This window comes from Oreochromis niloticus, linkage group LG20, assembly GCF_001858045.2.
Source record: "Oreochromis niloticus isolate F11D_XX linkage group LG20, O_niloticus_UMD_NMBU, whole genome shotgun sequence".
NCBI lineage: Eukaryota > Metazoa > Chordata > Actinopteri > Cichliformes > Cichlidae > Oreochromis > Oreochromis niloticus.
In genome coordinates, this window is record NC_031984.2 from 34,595,754 (window position 1) to 34,620,044 (window position 24,291).

General features: G+C 41.5%; 1 protein-coding gene across 3 annotated transcripts in view; it reads right to left on the bottom strand.

Annotated features, from left to right (window-relative positions):
* Positions 1-22,761, bottom strand: part of LOC100709217 (rho guanine nucleotide exchange factor 10-like protein) — a 39,013-nt gene extending 16,252 nt beyond the window's left edge. Inside the window, exons 1-10 of one of the 3 annotated variants that reach the window (XM_013267198.3) lie at positions 22,553-22,761; positions 21,340-21,448; positions 19,705-19,808; positions 17,136-17,213; positions 16,622-16,801; positions 13,179-13,295; positions 8,191-8,283; positions 4,682-4,852; positions 3,892-4,037; positions 2,773-2,939 (exon numbers count right to left, since the gene is read on the bottom strand). In XM_013267198.3, the coding sequence (XP_013122652.1) occupies positions 2,773-2,939; positions 3,892-4,037; positions 4,682-4,852; positions 8,191-8,283; positions 13,179-13,295; positions 16,622-16,801; positions 17,136-17,213; positions 19,705-19,808; positions 21,340-21,436 (1,153 nt within the window). In that variant the 5' untranslated portion in view covers positions 21,437-21,448; positions 22,553-22,761. Of the gene's footprint in view, positions 1-2,772; positions 2,940-3,891; positions 4,038-4,681; positions 4,853-8,190; positions 8,284-13,178; positions 13,296-16,621; positions 16,802-17,135; positions 17,214-19,696; positions 19,809-21,339; positions 21,449-22,552 lie in introns of those variants that run through there. The other 2 variants (XM_019350187.2, XM_025901714.1) reach the window with 2 other exon arrangements.
* Positions 22,762-24,291: the final 1,530 nt, after the last annotated feature.

Here is a 24,291-nt window from a genome sequence, read left to right on the forward strand (position 1 = left end):
GCACATTTTGAAATGAAAGCATAGTACAAATACGCAATTGGAGTTAAAAAAGAAATCATGGAATCAATTTATAGACCAAAATTTATCCTAAATCTCTGACTCATCAGAGTAGCCTCCTTTGGCAGATGTAACAGCTGAACACAGCCGTGACATTCTTTCTACAATAGAAGAAAGCCCCTCTGGCTTCTGCTCCGTGGCTACTGGGTGACCCCCTCGTCGGGGGATCTCCTCAGCTCTTCCCAGGAAGGTGGCACGGATGCCCCTCCGGTGGTCCTCCTTGGGCTCTCGCACTCTGGGGCCTCTGGATGTCTGGAGCCTGGATCTCCTCCATGCCTGCTTCATGCCCTGGAGGACGGGGCTATGGGCCTCCACACCCTCTAGCAGACCGTTACATGGGGAAACCTTTTGTATACAAGCGCGTTGATCCACACAGGTGTGCACACGGGTGTTCACTGTTCGTAGACATAAACTACACCTTTCTTAGCTGCTACTTCAAAGCACATTGTGCGGTGTCTGTCCTGCGTGCTGCACAACAACTTTCAATATTTAGTATTTACTGCTGTTCACACTCAGCTAGATTAACGTGATGGTGTTGTGTTTAGTATGTTGCTTTGTTTTTGTTTGGTTTTTTTTGCTTGTCTTCTCTTCTTTTTCTCTCAACAGGTGATCCAGGAGATTTTTTTTTTTTTCTTTCTCCTCGTCTTTGTAAGTGCCCTTTCTCACTGTCCCTTTTCCCTTCTGTTTTTCTTTTCCTTCCTCTCTTTCTTTCTCCCTTTCCTATCCCCCCGTCATGTCTGTCCCATCTGTAACAACTGAAAATAAAATAAATAATAACAACAAAGTTTGATCAAATGGACCAATACGGCAATGCCATGATGATCCATTTGGCAAAATAAATCCATTTGGTATCCTTGTTGGTCTTCAGACAACAATTCTGACGGCTTAAGAACCAAATGGGACAGACAAAAAAAAAAAAAAAAAAAAAAAAAAAAATACAATAGAAATCAAATATTCTCCCATATCTGTAGCAGAAGTTCCCATAAATGTGGACCTTGTAGGTTGCTTTGCTTTCACTCTTCTGTCCAGTTCATCCCAAACCAGCTCGATGGGGTTTAAGTCTGGAGACTGTGCTGGACACTCCATGTTTCCAAGCTCACCCTCTTGTTCTTTGTTCCTGAGGTAGTTCTGGCACAGCTTGGACTTATGTTTTGGGTCATTATCTTGCTGTAGGATGAACCCCTGACCAAAGCTGTGGTAGCTGTTTTGGTTCAGGGTGCCTCTCACTCTGTACGAGTCACTGACCCTGGATCAGCAAACAGCCCCAGACCATCACACTTCCTCCTCCATGTTTGACAGTTGATGACACACACTGTGGAACCATCCTTTCACTAACTCGTCGGCGTACAAAGATCCTATGTGATGAACCGAGGATTTCAAATGTTGAACCATCAGTCCATAATACCTTCTTCCAGTCTTCAGTAGTCCAATGTCGGTGTTTCATGGCCCAGACAAACCTCTTTGTCTTATTCTGACGTCTGGCTTTCTTGCTGCAACTCGTCCTGTCAAAACTGCAGCTCAGCTGTCTGCAGTACAATACTGTTCAGCTGATGCTGACGAAGGTATGGTACCACAGTGTGTTCCAACACTGCTTTTATGCAGACAGAGGGGGTTGGAAGTAATCCAGGAAAGTTGGAACTGTAGGAATTAGTAGCACCAGCTTTCAAGGCTTGATCAGCCTCCGTTGCTGCAGAACAGTTTAAATTGTTAATCCATGTTGTGTTCCCTGAAAAAGGCCTTTTTGTATCATTTTGAAATGTACATTATTTTTCAGTTTTGGGTAACCTTACCTCTTTTTTAACCTCTGGCAGTTCACCACTCACCTTTGCGCCATTTCAAGCTATTCATTGGATTGAATTACAATAAATAACTGGAAAAATTGGGGTGTTTTAAATAATTTGGCTGGTAGTGTATATATTGTTTTGCAATCAGAGCGCATTTACATTTTGATTTTCCATTTTATATAAGAACATTAGCAGTGCAATGAAATAACTGTTTTATGCTTTCATGTTCAGAAATACAAGTCAGCAATAATCATAGAACGCAAGCATCACTTTCCGTCTGGTTGATCAGTGTGCACAGCCTGTATTAGTATTTTCTGCCAACATATATTCAATTAGTGCTGTCAGCGTTAATCTTGTTAAAATGACGTTAATGCCATGGCACCATAACACTGATAGTACTAATATATTCATATCAATATTCTATAGAAAGGCACACTGTTGTGATTCTGTCATAATTATAGATCCCTGAAAAAAAAATAAAAGGTATAAATATATTATGTTTTCCTAAATCCTGGTTGCATCATCAACAACACAGGCTGGGGCCTCATATAACAGCCACCCATCAGCTTGCAATCAGTCAGGAATCTGTCACAGATCCACCTCTTTCTTCAACCTGGCTTCCTGGCAGTCACCTTCCCACTGAGTGATTTATAGGTTAGTGTAATGTGGTCTAACAAATAAAAAAAGCATTCCCTGATAAAATATCAGGTATTGCACTGAAGATGGGTGAAAAGCAGCCAGTGTTCAAAGAAAAACTTTGAAAGACCTTCTGAACTATTGCTGTCTGACTCCTGGCTCAAGACCTTTACACAGTACTGTATAACAGATAGCTTAGAATAATTCCAAATCAAATTCTTAAATTTTGCTTGCTTTTAGTATACTACACAGCAATCTGTGTGGTGGCTCAGATAATGAGATGTGGATATGGTACCAGTGATGCTGGCAGTAGAGTTGCGACATCTGGCTGTGATGACACCATCTTTGCCCTGCAGACTATCTTGCCCCACCTCCACCACTTGAGTCTGCAGCAGAGAAGCACTCCACTTCACCGTGTACTTAGGACCAACAGGAACCAGGGTGTTGATGTCAGGGGGACCCCTGGTGGACAAATACATTGCAAATATTTACAACAAGGGACTGGGGGTCTCAGCAGGACACAACAGCTATGGCGTAACTGCAGCTTATCTAGATTCACTGACACTTTACTAAAATATGTAAAGATGGTTATTAACTCAATAAGTCAACTGAGGGGTTGTGTTGGTCGTGTTGGAAGTATATCTACGTATGCAGTATGTCTGTGAAGGTTCTCAGTCATCCAGGTCATCGTAGACTAAGGAGCTTGAGCGTCTGGACTTCTTTCAAAGAAGTCCAGATGCTCAAAGAAGTCCAGACGCTTTTCTTTCCAAGCTCCTTAGTCATCTACGTATGGAGGTAAACAGACTGGTACCAATACATATATTATTTCTACTCAACCCTGCACTAAAACCACTTTCTACTGCAAATCTCATTCACCCAGTTACAAGCACTTCTCATAAAGCGCGTTTATCAATGCCTAAGGACTATTGCACACACTGTGCTACACCAATTGATGTATCAGGGCAAATTCCGTATTTAGTGTCTTGCCCAAAGACACTTTGGCCAAAAAAGTATTTGTCCCTGTGGCAGCAGAGCCAAAGCAAGGGGAATGTTGAACCATTTAAGTAGAATACATGTCCAGTTTCCCCTGGTAAATAATAAATAAATAAATGATAATAATTAGGAGATAAAACCAATAATAACACCAATATTTTTAGTTGACATGGGTTTCTTTCAGTACTTGTTCAAGCTCTGAGAGGAGCTTGTATAATGTCCCAAATAATAAAAGCTAGGTAATTGCAAATTCACTCCAACCATTCAGTTAATTTTAATTGAATTCTATTTTATTCATATAGTGCCAATTCACAACAGTAATCACCGCAAGATGACTTTGGTCACTATACATATAGCACCAGTCAGGATATTCAGTAACACCTAGGAGTAAAGTTTGGGATTAAAGAGGTTTGGTACTTACTTCAGGTTCACGTTGGCACAAATGAGGGTGTCGTTGATGAGAAAGACCTTCCGCTCCTTTGACTTGATAACTTGACCTTTATCCCCAAAAACTATCTCAGTAAGAAGTTCACAATGAATCAGCTGCCTCTGTTCTGAGTTCAGCAGCTAAAAACAATGCAGGTCACTGATTACAAAATAATAAGATTCATGTCACAAGGTAAGAGCTGACAAAATAAATCTTCATATCTGCAGACAGTTTGGCATGGTGCCGATTAGCTGAAGATATCAAATTCCTTGAAAAAACAAATTTTCTCATTGATTTTATTCCATAATTAGGTAACCCATTGGTTACTGGGCAGACTGGTGTTAAATTCAGCTTGAATAGAGAACTTCTGATCTTCCCCAGCTGCCCAGAGATACCATGAGTAATACAAATGAATTTAGCTTGAACACACGCCAGAGGATGAACCCATCCAACAATGTACTTTCAAAAGACAGCTAGAAAAATGAAAGATGACTCAAAAATCAAACATCCATGCAAATTCATGCTGGGTAATGCAAATAAAGCCTATCAAATTAGATTCTCCCACAGACTGTGGATTCTCCTTACACCATCTTCAAAAATGTAAGAGAAGCTTATTCTTTGCACCTATACAACTGGAGCTTTGCTTTTATAGATTGATTGGACAAAGAAAAGTGAATGGACTTTCTGGTGACTCCTGAATATATGTGGTCATACCATTATGTCAAATTTACCCACAAGTTTCATGAACAGCTTATGTTTGCATAAATAAATGCATAGTTGTCACCTTGTTGAGATTGCGTTCCCCAGTGCTGTGAGCTAAGTGCTGGATCTCAGCCTCCTGATCAGCCACACGTTTCTGCTCATTGAGTTTCTCGGCCAGGGTCTCAAGCTCAGTCAGAGCCAGCTGCAGGGGCAGCCGGTCACTGTGGGACCTTGGAGTGTTCTTCAACATGTCCTGATGCAACACAGCAGAGACTGTTCATATAACATATCTTATGGTGACCGAGTACAGGGTGGGCCATTTATATGGATACACCGTAATAAAATGGGAATGGTTAGTGATATTAAAGTCCTGTTTGTGGCACATTAGTATATGTGAGGGGGCAAACTCCTCAAGATGGGTGGTGACCATGGTGGCCATTTAGAAGTCAGCCATCTTGGATACAACTTTTGTTTTTTCAATAGGAAGAGGGCCATGTGACACATCAAACTTATTGGTAATGTCACAAGAAAAACAATGGTGTGCTTGGTTTCAACATAACTTTATTCTTTCATGAGTTATTTACAAGTTTCTCTTTGTTCACAGCCATTGACATGTCGAAGAGGTTAACACGTGAGGAGCGGATTGAAATTGTGTTGATATCTGGTGAATGCAGTAACCGGGTCATTGCAGCACATTTCAATGCAAGACACCCTACGAGACCACCCATCTCCCATGCTACAGTTAGCAAACTGCTTGCTAAGTTTCGTGAAACTGGTTCAGTGTTGGAATTACCAAAATGTGGACGCAAGAAAACTGTCACTAATGAAGAAACATCAGTGGCTGTCCTAGCTTCATTCAGCAAGAGCCCACAGCGTAGCACTCGCCGCATGTCACTGGAGAGTGGCATTAGTCGAACATCCCTTCGGCGGATATTAGCTACTCACAAATGGCACCCTTACAAACTCCAGCTACTGCAGCATCTCAACGAGGATGACCCAGATCGGCGCCCAGAATTTGCAGAATGGGCAAAACAAAAATTGGAACAGGACCCTCAGTTCACGCAGAAGATTTTGTTCAGTGATGAGGCAAACTTTTATGTGAATGGTGAAGTTAACAAACAAAACCACCGCTATTGGTCTGACACGAACCCACATTGGATGGATCCCTCCAAGACTGTTGGAACAACAAAAGTGATGGTTTGGTGTGGTATATGGGGTACAACGATAGTGGCTCCATTCTTCATCAATGGAAACCTCAAGGCCACTGGATATTTGAAATTGCTACATGATGATGTGTTTCCCTCTTTATGCACTGAAGCTGGCACGTTCCCTGAGTTTTTCCAGCAAGATGGTGCACCACCACATTATGGGTGTCAGGTCCGAGCATTCCTAGATGAACAGTTTCCTGGAAAGTGGATTGGTCGTCGTGGGCCAGTTGAATGGCCCCCAAGGTCTCCCGATCTGACCCCCTTAGACTTTTATCTTTGGGGTCATCTGAAGGCAATTGTCTATGGTGTGAAGATACGAGATGTGCAGCACCTGAAACTACAGATACTGGATGCTTGTGCTGGCGTTTCTCCTGCGGTGTTGCTATCAGTGTGTGAAGAGTGGGAGAAGAGGGTTGCATTGACAATCCAACACAATGGGCAGCACACTGAACACATTTTATAAGTGGTCAGAAACTTGTAAATAACTCATGAAAGAATAAAGTTACGTTGAAACCAAGCACAACCAACACCACCATTTTTCTTGTGACATTACCAATAAGTTTGATGTGTCACATGGCTCTCTTCCTATTGAAAAAACAAAAGTTGTATCCAAGATGGCCGACTTCTAAATAGCCACCATGGTCACCACCCATCTTGAGGAGTTTGCCTCCTCACATATACTAATGTGCCACAAACAGGACTTTAATATCACCAACCATTCCCATTTTATTACGATGTATCCATATAAATGGCCCACCCTGTATTTAATAATCCATAGAGAGAACTCATTCTAAAGACAAAAAATATAGAAAAGCTTTAGCTTCACAATAGTATTTCACCAAATACAATCTTACATTAAACTAGATGAGTGAATGGGTTAAAAAAGGAAAGATTAAATATTATTTAATCATTTAAAGTCTGCCCATTCTGTTGAGTCCTTATTTTATTTTTGGACTAGAGCAGAATGACTGACAGACAAATAGTCTTTGTTCAGCTTATATCACGTTTAGTGCAGCCCCTCAACTCATCCTCTCTCTGAACCAACGGTTTGTAACACTTCCTCCGTGAAGCCATTGTTTTTTAAAGTTACCCCGATTTTAATTAAAAGTACTCAAGAAACTGTGAATTGTCATTGCCAAAGACCTGAATTAAATTGTAAAAATTAATAAAAGTCTTATTTTGGGATAACAGGACAAAGATGTGTAATTCCTCTGATTTTCCAAAAGGTGAAGTTTAATGGGTGTTTTTGTTGTTGTTGATTGTCTCGATTATTCCAAATAGGAGAGTGAGGAGATGGTGAGGCTGTGGAGTTGGTAATATTTCCACCAGACTGACAGAGATGACTCTATGGATATGCTGTGAAAACAGGCGTTTCTTGGTAGTTTGTCTGATAAATCGGCATAATGCTCGATCAGTTTGTAACCAGAAAGATTCGGATTGAGGATTAAACCATTTAATAAGATATTTTAGCTGATTAGCTAAATAATATAATTCTATATCTGCTGCTTCTAGACCTCCTTGAGATTTTTGTTTTTGCAAAATTTTATGTGGGGAGTTTTATTTTTCCAACAAAATTTTGACAGAGATGAATTAATAGATTTGAGCAAGGAAGTTTTAGGAGATACAGGGATCACTGGCAAAACATTATAAATTTTTGGATTTTAACTGCTGCTATCCTTCCACTAAGTGATATATGTAGGTTGATCCAGCGGTTTAAATCCTCTGAGATAAATTTAAACAAGGGAGTGAAATTCATGCTGAACAACTCTGTCAGCTTGGAGGAAACTTTAATATCTAAATATTTAATATTGTCTGCTTGAAGGCAATGGGGCAAAACAAGATCTGCCACATCCTCCTCATCCATACAGAGTGGTAAAATAGTGGATTTTGACCAGTTTATAGAGGAGCTGGAGACTTTTTAGAACAACAATTGTTGCATTGTTACCATGCAATTCGTTTCACTTTATTGAATGGTGTTTTGAAAAACCAGCTTTCTGGTACAGTAACACTTGCTGAATGCACAGTGCACTGGAGTAGACAGTGGGGAGAACTGCCTTTCACTTCCTTTCATCAGAAAGTTTCAGTGTAACTTTTTTGGTCCTACAGTATTCCAGAAGAGTCGATAAGTTTCAGTATGAAGTGACATGTACACTTGACCACACATCTTTTCTAAAAGCTCAGCATTTCCTATTTAGCATGCAAGTCATCTGTTTAAACTGTATTTCATCAACTGGTTGTTTAGCTTGCCTTGTAAGATTTGGATAAACAAATAACTGTAACCTGAACACTGCAGCATGCGTTCCATGGTCATGACCCACGAGTGCAGAGGATGAGACATGCTAACAAGGGATCAGAGTGATGTGGTGTGTCATCAGTTACTCACCTGTAACAGCAGAATGAATTGTGGGAAGCGCTGAATAGGTTTGACCATCAAGCCATATAGGGTGATTCTGTCTGGGCTCGATGCCTGCTTCCTCTAAAGTTCGAAAGAAAACAGATTTTTTTTTCCCACTGAGCTTAAAATAGGAAGTGCTTCATGTTTCAAAACAAAGTTTTGTATTTTACAAGATCACTTGATCACTTGAGGTAAATGGTTGTAACTGTCAGTTACAGATCCTACAACCACTTGGTTATGGTCCACATGGAATAATGCCCTATGCCTTATGTAGCATGCTGGGAAGAATGGGGAGGATTACCTCGTCTTCGACGGTTGCTGTACAACACTACAGAGCTGAGTCATTTTCAAATATGTATTAACTCTTAATATTGAAAGTCTGCTGATGATCTCAGTGGATGATGCACAATTTCCTCCTTCCTTATTCTGAGATTTCAATGCACTGCAGATGATGTTCCTCAGGAAAGCAGAAAAGGTTGATCATCAAAGCAGACTGTTTCTTAGGCATATAGAGGATTTTCTTCTCTCAAATTAACTGGATTTTGTGCTGCTGGATTTTAAAATGATTTAAATAACTAATAGTTAAATAGCACAGGGGGCCAAACAGTAGTTCTGGCACATTATACTGTTTGTATTGTTTGTCTGAGAAGACAGAGAATAATGTCCATATGTGTTTCAATAAAGATATTCATGCAGATGCTGTAGTTGTATGTTTCAGTTGAAGTTCATAAATATTCTATAGTCTGTCACACTGACAACACTATTAAAAAACTACAGATTGTATGTTCATGAATTTTATTTTATGTATTTTTCTTTCTTTCAGTGTGGCATAGTGGTGAAGTGTCTAGCACTGTTACTTCGCAGTAAGGTCCTGAGTATATATATTGTATATATTGCATGTATATATATACATGCAAATATATGCAAAACAAGAGAAAGGCATTCAATAGAAAAGGCACACATTAGAGGACAGGTTGCAAAGTGCTTGGAAGTCGTGCAAGAGGACTTGGTCTGAGTAAAGTCTGTGTGTGAGTGGCTTGAGTGGTGAGGGTTACGCCGATCATGGCTCAGATTGGTGGGTCAGTGGGCAGGATTGGGGTCACCTGTGAGTGCCCTAGATTTCCTGAGACAGAAGGACCTGGTGATGGCCTCGGCAGAGGGCAGCCAATGATTTTCTGAGCACCAGCGGGAGAAATTTTCCACCTTCTCCCTGTACGCAGACTCATTTCCTTTAGAGATGAGCCCATAGGTGGTGTCATCAGCATACCTGACGATGAAGTCAGTTGGAGGTGGACTGGTGTACAGGAGCGTACAGGAGGGGGCTGAGAACGCAGCCCTGCAGGGATCTGGTGCTGAGTAAGAGTAGGGGCATAAGGGAGAGGGGAGGCAAGTCTGACTGACTGGGGCCAGTTAGTGAGGAAATTAGTGAGGATTCAGGAGTACGTGGAAAGGGGGAATCTGACTGTGGTCCAGTTTGGTGTCTGGGATTATAGTGTTGAATGCTGAGCTGTAGTCCATGAAGAGCATCCTCATGTAGCTCTTCCTTTTCTCCAGACGGCTCAGCGCTCTGTGAGGGGTGACACCCAGTCTCTGATGTGCTGAGACACTATCTGCTCAAAAACACTTCATGACCACAGATGAGAGGGCTGTAGGTCATTGAGGCTGTCTATACCAGTGTTTTGGGGGATGGGAATGATTGTGGAGGCCTTCAGCTCTCCTGGGGTTCACCACTCTCAGTCTCCTCTTACCTCCTTAGGTTGGCTCTGGCAGTGCTGTACAGAGTACTGTCCCTCAGCTGAAGGCTGAGTTACGAATTCTGACCAGAGTCTGTACTTCATTGTCATTCAAGGTTTCTGGTTAGGAAAAACCCAGATGGTTTTGGTCACTGTCACATCCTCTACACAACACTTAATGTACAAAAGGACAGACTGAGTGAAGGTCTCCAGGTCCTGCTGTTCAAAGATGGATCAGTCTGTCAGATCAGAATAGTCCTGTAGCTGGAGGACAGCATCATCTGGCCATGTTTTAGTGGTCCAGGTGCTTGGACGGGTTTGTTTCCTCAGGGGGTTGTTGGCAGGAATGAGGAGCACAGAAAAGTGGTCAGGTTGTCCTAGGTGGCGTTGCGGTGTCCCTTTCTAGGCCTGCTTGATGTTACTGTACACATGGTCCAGTGTCCTGTCCCCCCTGATAGGACACTTACCACGTTAGGGGAATTTGGGGAGTACAGCTTTCATATACACCTTATTAATGTCCCCGGCAACAACATGGATGCTCTCAGGGTGCTCTCTCTGCTGTTTACTGATGACAAATTGGAGGTGGTTGAGTGCTGAGCTAACGTTAGCATCGGGGGAATGTAAATAATGGTAACTATGACTACCATTAGCTCGCAAGATTGATAAAAAGAGCCTGCACTCACTAGACATGGCCTCTACATCTGGTGAGCAATGAATGTCTATAATTCAGCTGTTATGGCACCAGGCCTGTAGTACATATGCAAAGAGACTACCACCCCTTCCCTTACCGGAGTCTTTGTTGTGGTCCTGGCAGTGTAGGGTCTGACCTGATAGCTCAACTGAGGCGTCAGAGATTTGCGGATGGAATCAGGATTTGGTCACACTCATCAGACAAAACTCCCGGGCAAAATGGTTGTAGTAAATCTCTGATTATCTGGCATTGGTGAGGAAGATGGATGGAAGTGGGGGGGGTGTCATTGTTTTCACAGATGGACACAATAGCCAATTCTGCATCCCTGCTTTTGTTTTGTCTCCCTCCACCTTCTATGTCGCTTACTGTGTCCAACAATAACCCACAGAGCGACCAGTGATTTTGCAATCTCGGGTGGGATACTATGAGTCCAGTCTGAAGTAAAGTCCAGGTTCAGGTTGAGGCAAATGTCTGTCAGCTCCTGACGACTTTTTGGGAGCGCTGTGATGCAGCATATGTCCGTATGCGCCGCCATCTTGGAATGAGTAGTTCCTTTCCCATTAAGAGTAATTATTTATCTGCACATTTTCCTTTTTTCCCTTCCTTTATTATTTTTGACCCACACAAAATCTTTATGGTAACAAGGATCCATAGCTGATTGGCACCATCAGCCTCCCTGGCACTGCCCCAAAAGCCCACTGCTCCAGCCAACTTACTGCCAACCCCGCAGCCGGAGAGGAAATCGGTCACTGCCACTGCCATCTGCACCCCCAGATTATGGATCACCTTGAATTTTAAGGCTGCAAAGCCAGATACCACTGGGTGATCTGGGCGTTGGCATCCTTCATGCGGTGGAGCCACTGCAGTGGGGTAAATGAGCATCCCAGAAGGTAATAACGAAGGGATAGCCAGACACGACCAGGTGATCCCTTACCTGCTGGGACAAAACAGCCCCCAGCAGTCTGTTCGAGGCTTCCGTCTGCAGGATGAAAGGGAGGGAAAAGTTAGACGTGTGGAGCAGTGGCTCCCCCAGAGGGCCTTTTTCACCCACACAAATGCCACCTGACACTGCATGATTGGCGCTCATCCAGACAGATCCCTGGCCAAAAAAATTGGGCCATTCTTCTTTCCAGAGTTTTGTCATATCCCATATGCCCTGCCATGGGGTTATAATGAGCTGTCTGGAAAATCATTTCCCGGTGGCTCGATAAAGCCTATCATTTAACAATACGAAGTGCGGTCCGCGCATCATCAGGGCGCATCGAGTGACCATCAATTTCTATCACTTGGTCAAAGGTTGAGCGTAGGGTGTCATCCCAGACTAGTCCAGTGGAAAATCTTCCGTGGGATGAATCGCAGCCAATTGGTTCCCAGAATTAGGGCATGCGACAGGTGCGAGCTAACTACAGCCTTTACTCTATGCATTTTACCGTTGTATTGTAATAGCAGCAGCACAATTGGGGTAATTGTGAATATCCCCGTGAACACATCTAACCTCCACCCACTCTGCCTCCAACAATGCCCCGGGGAGAACCAGGGATTGGTGAACGAGGGTCTGCATGACACCTTACCAGAATGTGGTATGTCCGTCCAGGACCGTGGCAGGGTGCTGGAGCCCCGGAGACACAAAACAGGGAGATAAGAACAGCTGCCCCGTAAGCCTCGCTGCTCCACACCTACCCTGTAGCAGACCCCAAAGACCACATCTCCGCCTAAGTTTGGTTCAAGTCTTAAAAGTATGTAAGTACTTTTTAAAATGTCAATGGATGAAATGAATATTGGACTCCACTTCTGGAAGTGGGCAGTCATGGTCTTCAGTTACCTGCTTTCAACATAGAAAAAAGGGGAAATTGCTGCTGGTTTGTAAGGGAGGCCGTCTTCTTGCCAAAAGGCTGGAACAATGCTGACAGTAAGAGGCTTCAGGTGCTCACAACTCGTACTTTACACTTCAAAGTTCATAAAAATCTCATAACCTTATAAACCATGTATTCTCAGGATATAGGAACTTTAACAAAACATTAGAATTTCCATAATTCCTCATATCAGCACACCCTGTTCTGATATTGTACTTACTCATAGCTGATTCCACTGGAGGTCACATTTTAGCTATTCCGATAGCACTTTATTCATCTGTCTCACTCTCATGGCCTATTCATAATCACCAGTTAACCTTCAGTCTATGTCTTTGCACTGTGGAAGGAAATGGGAATACCTGGCAAAAACCCACACAGGCACATGGAAAACCTTCAAACTCCTCACAGAAAGGCCTCATCTCGAATTTAAACCAGGAAACATTTAGCTGCAAGGTGACAAATGCACCAACAGCTCCACCACCATGCCACCCTTTTCACTTTACAGCTTTTCACATTATTTTTATTTAAACTGCACTTTTAAAAAGGTCACACTTGTTTATCATTTGGTATAAGTTAGATTTTAAATCCAGTTAACAATCGTACTCTTCTTAGTTCTCCCCTGAAGGGAGGGAACATGTAATCGGTTGCATTTGTCATTTCTCACATTTGACAAGTGGTGTAAATGTGCAGTGTGAGCACCTTAAGAAAGTCCAAGAAAGCAGGTTTTGACAAGCAGGCCTTCTTGATAAGAGCCATGGCGCTGGTGAAGTTATTGATGTAGTCACTATACACGTTCAGTACCATGGACTTTGAAAACTGTGAAGGAAACATTGTGACATGAGGACTCTGCTTCTCCACAATATTTGTATTTTAAGATTCACAGTAATTCAACAGGTGGAACTAATAACAAATAAATGGTTAACGAGTCACAGTTTTCAGTCAAACCATTAGCTATCATAGGTTATTCTGACTGCCCTCTGAAACACTTATTTAAGACCTAACGGAGCTCCCACTCTAACAGACTTATTCACTGTGGAGCTAAATCAGGGTCAAAAGTTTTATTCATTTGAAAAGGTTATTTGAAAATGACTGTTCTTATTTATAAAGTGCTTTACAAACCCAAACATTACGGCTAACGGGTGGATTTTCCCCATTTGCGTTCGGTTAGCCAAACAGCCACTTACTGCTAAAGAGTCAGACAGTGAAAGTGAACAGCATAGCCTCAGTTTCTTAACATAAAACTCACTGCTGCAGCCAGGGACAGCATAAAAGTGATCCCCTTAAACTGACTTTTAGTTTTTGTGTCGTTATTATCCTCTGAATTATCTATATCAGTCTGTCACTAGTTAGCTAACATAACATATGTCAGATTTAAGAGCATGTCCTCTTTAATGTATATCAGTATGTTACAAATATTCATCTATATAGTTCCTCATAGAATAATGAGAAACCGTGTTTAGTACCTGTTTGCTAGTGCCAGCAGCATCTTCAACTAAAATGCTCATTTTTAACTTGCAATGAGCATGACACAGCTGTCATGGTCCTGGTCTGTGACCCAGTGTTTCTATGTTCCTTAGGCTTTATCTGGCATTGTTTAGGTTCCTAGTTTAATCACTGGTATTTCTGGTTCTCTTAGTTTTCTGCTTGTGTTATATTTAGTTTTTGGTGTGTAGTTGCCCACATAGCAAAATTGGTATGGCCCGAATCTGGCCCACACAATGTGCTTACACATGTTCCACATAGCGCAAAGAATGACGGCCTTGTGCTGGCTCACACATGGGCCAGCACAAGGCCAGTTGCCTACACACTAGTGGTCCTGTGCTGGCCCATGTGTGGATTACATCTGGCAAACCTGATCTGGGCCACCAGAGGGCCGTCATTCTTTGCGGTATGTGGGCCATGTGTAAGTGGTGTGCAGCTACGGGCCAGTTGTAGACACACTGGTGGCCCTGTGCTGGCCCAGAACAGTTTCAGCTCTGGCCCCAGATGTCAGCCTAATGTGTACCTTAATCAAGCCATGTAATATCAACATGTGCCAGAACATGCAAAACAGTGCAAAAGTAACATGAGGAAACGCTGTTTAGACAGTGAATGGACTGACTCTTAGCGCTTTTCTAGTCTCCCGGATTACTCAAAGTGCTCTATACAACATGCCACATTCACCCAATCACACACTTTCTCTAAACTGAGTGCTTCCTAACTACATTCATACACATTCACACTCTTGACATGCAGACTGGAGGAGCCAGGGATCGAACCACTACCCTTCTGATCAGTAGGTGACCTGCTCTACCTCCTGAGCTACACCCACCCACTGGCAACAACGAGTAAACCGTTACTAGGTTTTGGATAAAGTGTACACTCACAAACCTTTCAAACCTGCATTTGAAACGTTGGCTACCATAGCAGTATAGTATTGCAACATGACATTTGGGTCTTCTACCTATCCATCCATCCATCCATCCATCCATCCATTCGCTTCCGCTTATCCTTTCCAGGGTCGCGGGGGGCGCTGGAGCCTATCCCAGCTGTCATAGGGCGAGAGGCGGGGTACACCCTGGACAGGTCGCCAGTCTGTCGCAGGGCCAACACACAGGGACAGACAACCATTCACGCTCACATTCACTCACACATTCACACCTAGTGACAATTTGGATTATCCAATTAACCTATCCCCTCAAACGTCTTCTACCTAAAATAGGAAAATAGGAACATAAATACTGCCATCATTGCCAGACCTGGCACACATCTGGTTGACATACATTCTGCCAAGACACCAGTCAGTCAGAAGTGCCAGCTTGATGCCAGATCCAGGCCAGACCTGTTTTCTATGAGCCTGGGCCATATAAACCAAACCACAATCGAGCCAGATTTGGCATGCCATCACATAGACAGTGCCATCTATGCCAGGCCTGGTCCATATCTGGATGACATACGTCTTATCATGCCAGAAGTCAGCCAGCAGTGCCGGCTTGATACCAGATCCGGGCCAGACCTGCTTGCTATGTGGGTGTATGTTACTGTGCCTCCCGTGTTGCATGTGTCTGTCACCCTTGTCTTCATGTTCGTTTATCTGCTGTGTCCATGTTAGGTCTTCCTTTTCTTTCTCCCTACTCGGCTATGTTCTCATGTCTGTTTCTCTGCGTCTGCGTGTCTCAGTGTGTTTCCTGTTTTATTTTGACAGTCTATCATCTTGTGTTCATTATGTTCAATTTTGCTTCTTTCCTGTCCTGTTATGTCTGATTAGTTCCAGCTGTGTTTCCTCCAGTTTTCCATTCTCTCATTATCCTCTGTCTTTCTCTGCTTGTTGTCACGTCATCCCATGTTGCTGTGGGTTTCTTTGTGCTCCTCGGTTCCCGCAATACTCCCTGTTCCGAGTTCTTAGTTTCTAGTTTCAGAGTTTTGTATTTGGTTTCGGTTTCTAAGTTTACAGCAGTAAATCTGCCTCCTTTCATTCATCACTTTGTGTTACAAGTCCTGCATTTGGGTCCAACCTCTGCCTGTCACAAAGTGCTAACCATGACAACAGGAGATGTCAATCATTAGTCTACATTCTGCCCCTCCCCTTTGATACACGCTCACACCACAAAATCAGGGAAACTGAAAAAAGGGTCTGAAACTGGATGAGTTCAAATGAGATTTGAAACAAAGAAAAGTGAATTTAAAGCTAAAAATAAATTGGAAAAAAGACTTGCATGAAACCGAATAGTTTATTTAAAATAAAACAATTCATGTTTTTTTCACTTTCTTTTAAACATAAAAACTTAGAATTTCACTTTCAAATACCTTTTTCAAATTAAATCAACTTTTGACCACGATCTTGCTCCATAAATGCCTTCACCTTCTATATTTCAGTATGTCTGTCAGGCAGAGAGGCATCTATCAGATAATAATGTTATGTTACTAAAATCAGGAAATAGTGCAGCCATGATGGTCTGACAACCCCTATGCCTAATACATCACTGAGATTACCTTGGCTTAGAATCAGAGACTTCAGCTTTACAAAAACTGTGTTATGGGCACGTTGTGTGGAGTTTAAATGACTTGAAAGAGACTTCAGTAGTGTGGTGATGGACACTTCACTCAAAGGTGAAGGATGACAGAAATTAAAAAGAGAAATTAGGAAGAAAATGTCAACTGACCGAAGCCACAAACAAGTCGCCTATGTTCTCACTTTGATCCCACTCGGCCACGCGGGATGCAAGGGCAATCTGGAACATGCAGTGACACTGATAGATCTCGTGCAGGCGGTGAAAGATCTGACGCACCTTCTTAGGGTTTAAAATCACAGTCTGTGTCTCCAACAAAGGCTTCTGGTACTCCTGAAGGACAAAGACAGAACAATCTGGTATACTGCATATCTGTGGTTATGGTTCTGTTAGGTTACCCAAACAGTGCTTAAACTGTATACTTTGCATTTTGATATCCTTGATGAATTCATCAGCTAAATAATGACTCACAATGGCTGAAGTTTTTTCTGCTTAAGTATAAAGTAATTAAAGTTTTAGAGTGAGTTACCAAAATGTGCTCAGAACATTTATAATTAACCTTTATATTAAAATGCAAAATTTGTATATAATATAAAAACTGTAAAATTCGTGATTCAGTTCCACACTGACATGCAGTAGACAGCACCTGAAGAGAAACGTGTCTTACCTGAAGGATTCGTTTGAGAGAGTCCAAGTAGCTGCTCTCACTTTGCACAATGGATCTGAGAATGAGACGTCTGACAACCTGAACGAAGCAGTGGGAAAAATCACTTTAGGAACAACTTGCAATAAACTGTTATTAATAGTTAGTAAAACATTAACGTACAGTTTTAACAGCACCACTTTGGATTCTGTGAACTACAAACAAACTCTATTGGCACATTATCAATTGGACAAGCTAGTAAAATGAAGAAAGCAGTTTAAGCCCAAGTTTATGGCACTCCATTCTAACAAAACTAAAGCCATGCTCATGTGGAGTAAGTGTCAGCTAAGCAACAGCTACAAACAAATATCATGAATAAGTGAAATGGTCCCAGCAAACCAATGACCGTAAATATAAACAACTAAATAAAAACATGCGCAAACAGATTTTTTTAGAACCAGTTTCAGTTTTAGAAAACTTGTAGATGATGAGTCAAGATGAATGAAAAAATATAGAACAACAGACAGGACAAATTTTACTAAACTTCAACCACAGTTGTTTGATATTTATTTGAAGCAGTTCATGTTAAATAATTTGTTTTAAACATCCTAGAAAACATGATGATGTTAAGAATGCTTAAATAACTTTCACCTTGCAGTAAGTGTGGGTAGCTGTGGCTCAGTATCATAAAGTAGTTATCTACTGTAAGGTTGGTAACTAGATCCCAGGCTGCCTCAATACACTATTGCAATGTCCATGGGCAAGCTACTGAACCTCAGATTGCACCTGATGCATCAATCAGTAGCTGTGCAACTGTGTGTGTGTGTGTGTGTGTGTGTGTGTGTGTGTGAAAACTAGAAAACTATGAATGTGACCTGTAGTAAAAGAAACACTTTAAGTGCTCAGTTAGAGCAGAAAAGTGCCGTACAGGTACCAGTCCATATACAAATCTCCATTAGGTTAAGGTCACAGCTGTGAAATCAGGTCTTTTTCAAAGTCGTTTTGAGGATAATCATCTGTTGTTGACAGAATAATAACTTTTTCACTATTTGGCATGAATTGCTCTTATGTGCTGAATATGTCATGGAATAACACAGAAGCACCTGGCACTGAAACTGCCTTTCAGTCGATTGTCCAATGACTTTTCATCTACTAAGTAACTGAATATTAAAATACTGGCTACCCCTCAGCCTCCTACTATAGACACATGTATGACAAATCTATGATATTGACCGTGCCTTATTATTGCATTCATACGATTAGCAGAAAACTTATTGTGACCTTAACATCGAGGTCACTGACATTCAAACTCACCTGAGATTTTTAGTAGATACACCTATGGTATTGATTTGGAGCTTCTATGTCATCTTGATCTCAAGCTATCACATTCCCAAACTTGGATATCTATGCTACCTGACCACCCACCTGGCAGGGTGACGACTAAAGGATTAGGACTAAATTATTAGACCCCTATGAAGTTTGTGTTTTAAGAGAGCAAGGGATTGTCAACATAGCATTTCTAAACCTACTAGTTTTATTTTAAAAACAAAAACTGTTTTTTGCACTCAATAACAATTATTTTAGAAAAAAAAAATCAGCAGGGTTTGAGCTTCTCACCTGAGAAAGCCTCATGGCAAAAACAAAAGAAATCTGCTCAGACTTGGAAAAAAGAATTGTTGATGCTCACAAAGCAGGAGATGGGTATACAAAGTCATCTCAGCGTCTCCAAGTGTGAAGTATCAAAAATGTCAAAGATAGCCCTACAGTACAGAACAAGCCTGGCAGAGGTAGGAAGACTCTGGGAAGAAAACTAGTGAGAGATGTGTCCAAAGACCCCAGAACAGTGAGGTGTATTTTTAAAGAAGGAAAGAAGATAAACACTAAATTCTGCATAAAAATGGACTGCCTGATTCCAGACCAAGAAAAACTCTACTTCTGCAGAAGAGACACTGTCAAGCCAGACTAAAGTATGCTAAGGACAACCTGGAGAAAGATTATGCATACTGGAAGTGCATCCTTTAGTCAGATAAGACAAAACTAGAGCTCTTTGACCACAAAGATGCTGCTTATGTTTGGAGAAAGATGAAGCACAGCGATGGGAGTATTGTGGAGATGCTTTAGTGCATCTGGACATGAATCTCATTAAGGTGAAAGGAATCATGAAGAAAGAAGGATATGTGAAGATTTTGAGAGAAAACATCAAGCAGTCAGCAGCAAAACTGGGTCTGTGTCATCGCTTTGTCTTCCAAGTTTGTCTTCTAAACATCACTCCTGGTGAAGAAATGCCCCTACACAATACACAGTAATTTTCCCCCAAAACAATCCTTGTTATGTTTTAATTCTGTCCTCAGCTGTAGACAATAGTCTGCCACCATAAGATCAAATACAGAGTTCCTGTGAAAGACAGAAAACAGTAACAATGTTCCTAAGTGGGTGATTTTAGGTTGGGTTTATTCAACTAATAAAGTGACCAATATATAGTGAACTGACATCAGAGCATCACAGGAAAATCCAGTTTCATCAGCCTTTAATAAGTCGCAATAAATGGAGCGCCCCTCGATACAGATTAGTGGACACATGCTCACATGCACACCTGCTGACTGCTGAGTCCCTCTGGCATGGGGCAGAGTTGTGGTGGAGGGTGTTTTACCTCACACAAAGACACATCCATGTAACCTGCATCATCTTTTCCATCACCTGCAAAATAAAACAACCAGACAGTGTTTGCATCACAAGTCATTTACTGACGTTCCTGGCTCATTTATTAACTATTGTCTTCTTTTCCATCACTATTACTGAATATTTTATTCATATAATAAGCATTTTATTATTATAAATCTCACACACTCACATACACACATATACACTTTTCCCCCCTCGCCCCTGCAGGCGGTCTTTATCCTTCAAACTCGGGTCTTTAACGAGAGGCCTGAAAGCTGGAGGGTCCTGCTCAGTATCTTAGCTGTTCCTACGCTCTAGACCACAGGTGTCGAACTCCAGGCCTCGAGGGCCGGTGTCCTGCAGGTTTTAGATGTGTCCTTGATCCAACACAGCTGATTCAAATGGCTAAATTACCTCCTTAACGTATCTTGCAGTTATCCAGAAGCCTGGTAATGAACTAATCATTTGATTCAGGTGTGTTGACCAAGGGTGTTATCTAAAACCTGCAGGACACCGGCCCTCGAGGCCTGGAGTTCGACACCCCTGCTCTAGACAGAGATCTCAGATGTTGTTCCTGGGATCTGCTGGAGCCACTTGCCTAGCTTCGGGGTCACTGCACCAAGTGCTCCAATTACCATTGGGACCACTGTTGCCTTCACCCTCCACATCTTAAGTTCTTCTCTCAGCCCTTGGTACCTCTCCAGCTTTTCATGTTCCTCCATTCTGATGTTGCTAGCACTTGGTCTGCCGGCCACTAGCCCTGCCTGCTAGCATCTTGCACCCTGCTGTTATGTGCTGGATTGTCTCAGCGGCATCTTTACACAGCCTGCACCTGGGGTCTTGCCTGGTGTGATAGACCCCAGCCTCTATGGATCTTGTGCTCAGAGCTTGTTCCTGTGCTGCCATGATTAGTGCCTCTGGGCTGTCTTTCAGTCCAGCTTTGTCCAGCCACTGGTAGGATTTCTGGATGTCAGCCACCTCCTGCCAGGGGTACACACCGTGCAATGGCCTGTTCTTCCATGATGGTATCTCAGCTATCTCTTTCCCACTCATATCTGAGATAGGCTACATTAGCATGGGGGGTCTAGCCTTACCGCATACAGCACTGGTTGGGAATTGAACCCCAGACATTAAGTTCCAAAGGCGTGTATTGATAATTTTTATTATTCTATATGCTAAATGTTAAAAAGAATGTTGACAGGTTTCTGCCGTACCCTGTACAAAAGTAGAAATAGTAATGGTGACATCAGCTGTTTTTTTTAACTATTGTTTGCACCCTTGGTTTGGCACCCTTGGTGTTGGATCCAAAAGTGACTGGTAATGAGCTGGCTGTGACAGAGGACGTTTGCACATATGGTGACATGTTATTAGTTACAAGGTAGCCACACTCTAAATCATGACTCAAATAGGCTCATTATTTACAAAATGAACATCATAGACTTGAATCTTAGAAAACTTCAAACTCACAACTCAGGCCATAAACTTTTTAAAGAACTTTATAATTTTCATTTTCATTTTTAATCATCAATTAATTATTTTAGTATTAATCCCAGCTCCAATTCTATACCTGTAGAGTCTTTTCTCTGTAGGAATGACACTTTGCGAATCATCGCTAACTTTCTTCTTCCTAAACCCTCCTTCGTACCGTTCCTTGCTGCTTTCATCAATTACTGAACCTGCAATGCAAGAACAGATGTGTAACCATGGTTACTTCAAATTCAAATCAGAAAAAATGAAACCACTTGTATTGTATCAAAATACTATTGTTTTGTTTTTTTTAATTTCTGGCAAAAGACAAATAACACCATATCTATCTGAAGTCATTTAAGATTATCTGATTAACAGTCAGAATAAAAATCAGTTTGTTCAAAGATGGAAGACACAAACAGCTGAAGTGACTAGCACTACGTTAGTGTCACAGGTCTGTCTGATGTGGGCAAAGTGAGGTGTACTGATACACAAAGCCAGCTCTCTCCTGCAGCACAAAGGTCTTTGAGCCCCGGCACGTCTGCAGGCAGCTGACAGTTGAACATCAGGAGGCAGAAACACAGCATTAGTTTAACTTTGACGCGCCTGATAACTTATATCAATAAACACCACACAATACGGCAAGAAGTACAGCTAAAGACACATGTTAGTAGGTTTCCCACATACCGGGGGAAACAAACCACTGTCTAGGTTTTTGTTAAATAGACTTAACAATATTGAGGTTTTTGCAAAGTTTGATCTGATTAATACTTCTACGCGTACAGTAGTTGACAGAAGTTTACATACATTCACCCTGAGCGAATGTGCAAGTTTGATTTATTTGGGATTTTCTTTAACATTTAACAAGTCACATTCAGACAGTCAATGCATCCCACACACAGTGATGATGCATCATTTTCAACAACACTCGTTTTCAACACTTTGTTTTAGGGATCAAATCACAAACCTTCCATTTGGCAGATAAATGACTGTGGTTCATGTGGGAAACTGTTATATCTAACTAAATGAAAGCTACTTTTATGTGAGGGTAGAGGGCCATCACTCAAAAGAAACACATCCACAATGAAGCAAATGTATTTGTACCTGACACTTTCTGAGGTCTAAACTTGGCTTGGCAAGAAACTACAGACAAAAATGAACTTTAACATCTTAAAACATGGATTGACAAATCTAATAAAAAAGCATAACATTAATATTTATGGTTGCATGTTTTCTCTAAGAGAAATATAATCAAAATATATGTCTCTAGCAATTGTTCATACTTCCTTTGTATGTAGTTTTAAGACACCTACCTTCTGTACACACAAACCACTTTATTTATCCAAAGTAAAGAGATTCCGTGTTGTGTTGACTCAGCTGATGAACTCCTTATTCAGTATTCCGAACTTTACAAATTCTCCACACTAACCAAGTCAAATTACACAAGTTGCATTTTACCCTTTTCAAAACACTGAGCTGAACAGCGAAAGTCCAACAGTAAGTATAGCACATGGTGACAAAAGCAGAAGACAGAAGTGCTGACATGGTGAGGGACTGCCAGAAATAAATCACTTCCTCTTTTCATCATTCTCGGGTTGATTCACACATAAGTTTAAAAGAGATGTGGTTATTCCTTAGCAAAGTGATTTTTGGGCTGAAAAACTATGAATAATTTAAAGCTAATCCTTACACTGCTGGACTTTTTCCACAAAGGTTGAATCTGCCTATAATGAAAAAATTAAAGAGAATTATGAACAACTCTGCAGTTTCTCTCTTTCAGTTCATCATTTTGGGAAATTTTCCAACCACAACTCCAACCACAATAATACATGAATGCTGTTTCTGTAGCACCTTCTGTCATGCAAAATATATTAAATCTACTTTAATTCTTTAAATGGTAAATGGCCTGTATTTGTATAGCGCTTTACTTAGTCCCTATGGACCCCAAAGCGCTTTACACTACATTCAGTCATCCACCCATTCACACACATTCACACACTGGTGATGGCAAGCTACACTGTAGCCACAGCTGCCCTGGGGCGCACTGACAGAGGCGATGACTTTAGTGAAGACTTTTTAAATGATTTCACATGCAGTTTTCAAAGTAAGCATATTTATAGTTTTTTTGTAATGACTTACCTTGCTGCTGCTGTGGGTTGGAGGAGCAGCCTCACAGTCACACGGGTCATCCTAACACTCAAACTCACTGCAGCTCCAGCTTTTGGAGCCAAGACGATCGGGTCTCTGAACGTGCTCAAAAGTCATCCACACCTGGACACAACATACTGTCGAGGTTATAAAAAAAGAGCGAACAACTTACGTGTTTCTTTCTCTTCTTTTCTCCTTAAATTCATATTATTAACTCTGTTTAGGACTTGACCAATCAACCATGAAACCTGTTATGTGGGGTCTATCACAAAATCTGATTTTTTTCAACTTCAAAATATTGCTAAAGATGCCTTTTCTCTCTTTGAGCAGCACAAAGGACTTAATGTATGTTTTTATATCTGGCAGTCTTGATCAGTGTAATAATCTGCTCTCTAATATAAAATATAACAATAAAATAAAATAAAATAAAAAAAATGTATTACATCAGCTACAACCGATGCAGAACCCTACCAGACTGCTTACTGGGATCAGAAGGAGAGAATATATTGCACCAGTTCTCTAGTCTCTAGGCGCCAGTAAATACGTTTTGCTCACATCTGAACCTGTTTGGCTCTAGCACAAATCTGCTCCACATTCCAACATAAAGAACAAAAAGCCTTAGAGGCAGCTTTAAGCTTTTACATCCTGAGCTTCTACAACTGTCTGCTGGAGGCCCTGAGAGCAGCCAGAAGTGTTGAAATCTTTAAACAAACTTAAAACTTACTGCCTCAGCTTGGCTTTTGACTGATTATGTGCATATTTGGTGAATATGCTAAAAATCTTCCTTTAACAGGAAGAAACCTCTGGCAGAATGAACTGGTTCTTATATAGCGCATTTGTACTCTGAGCACTCTACACACCGTGCCTAAAGTACTTTTCTCTATGTTGTTATTAAGTGCTTTCT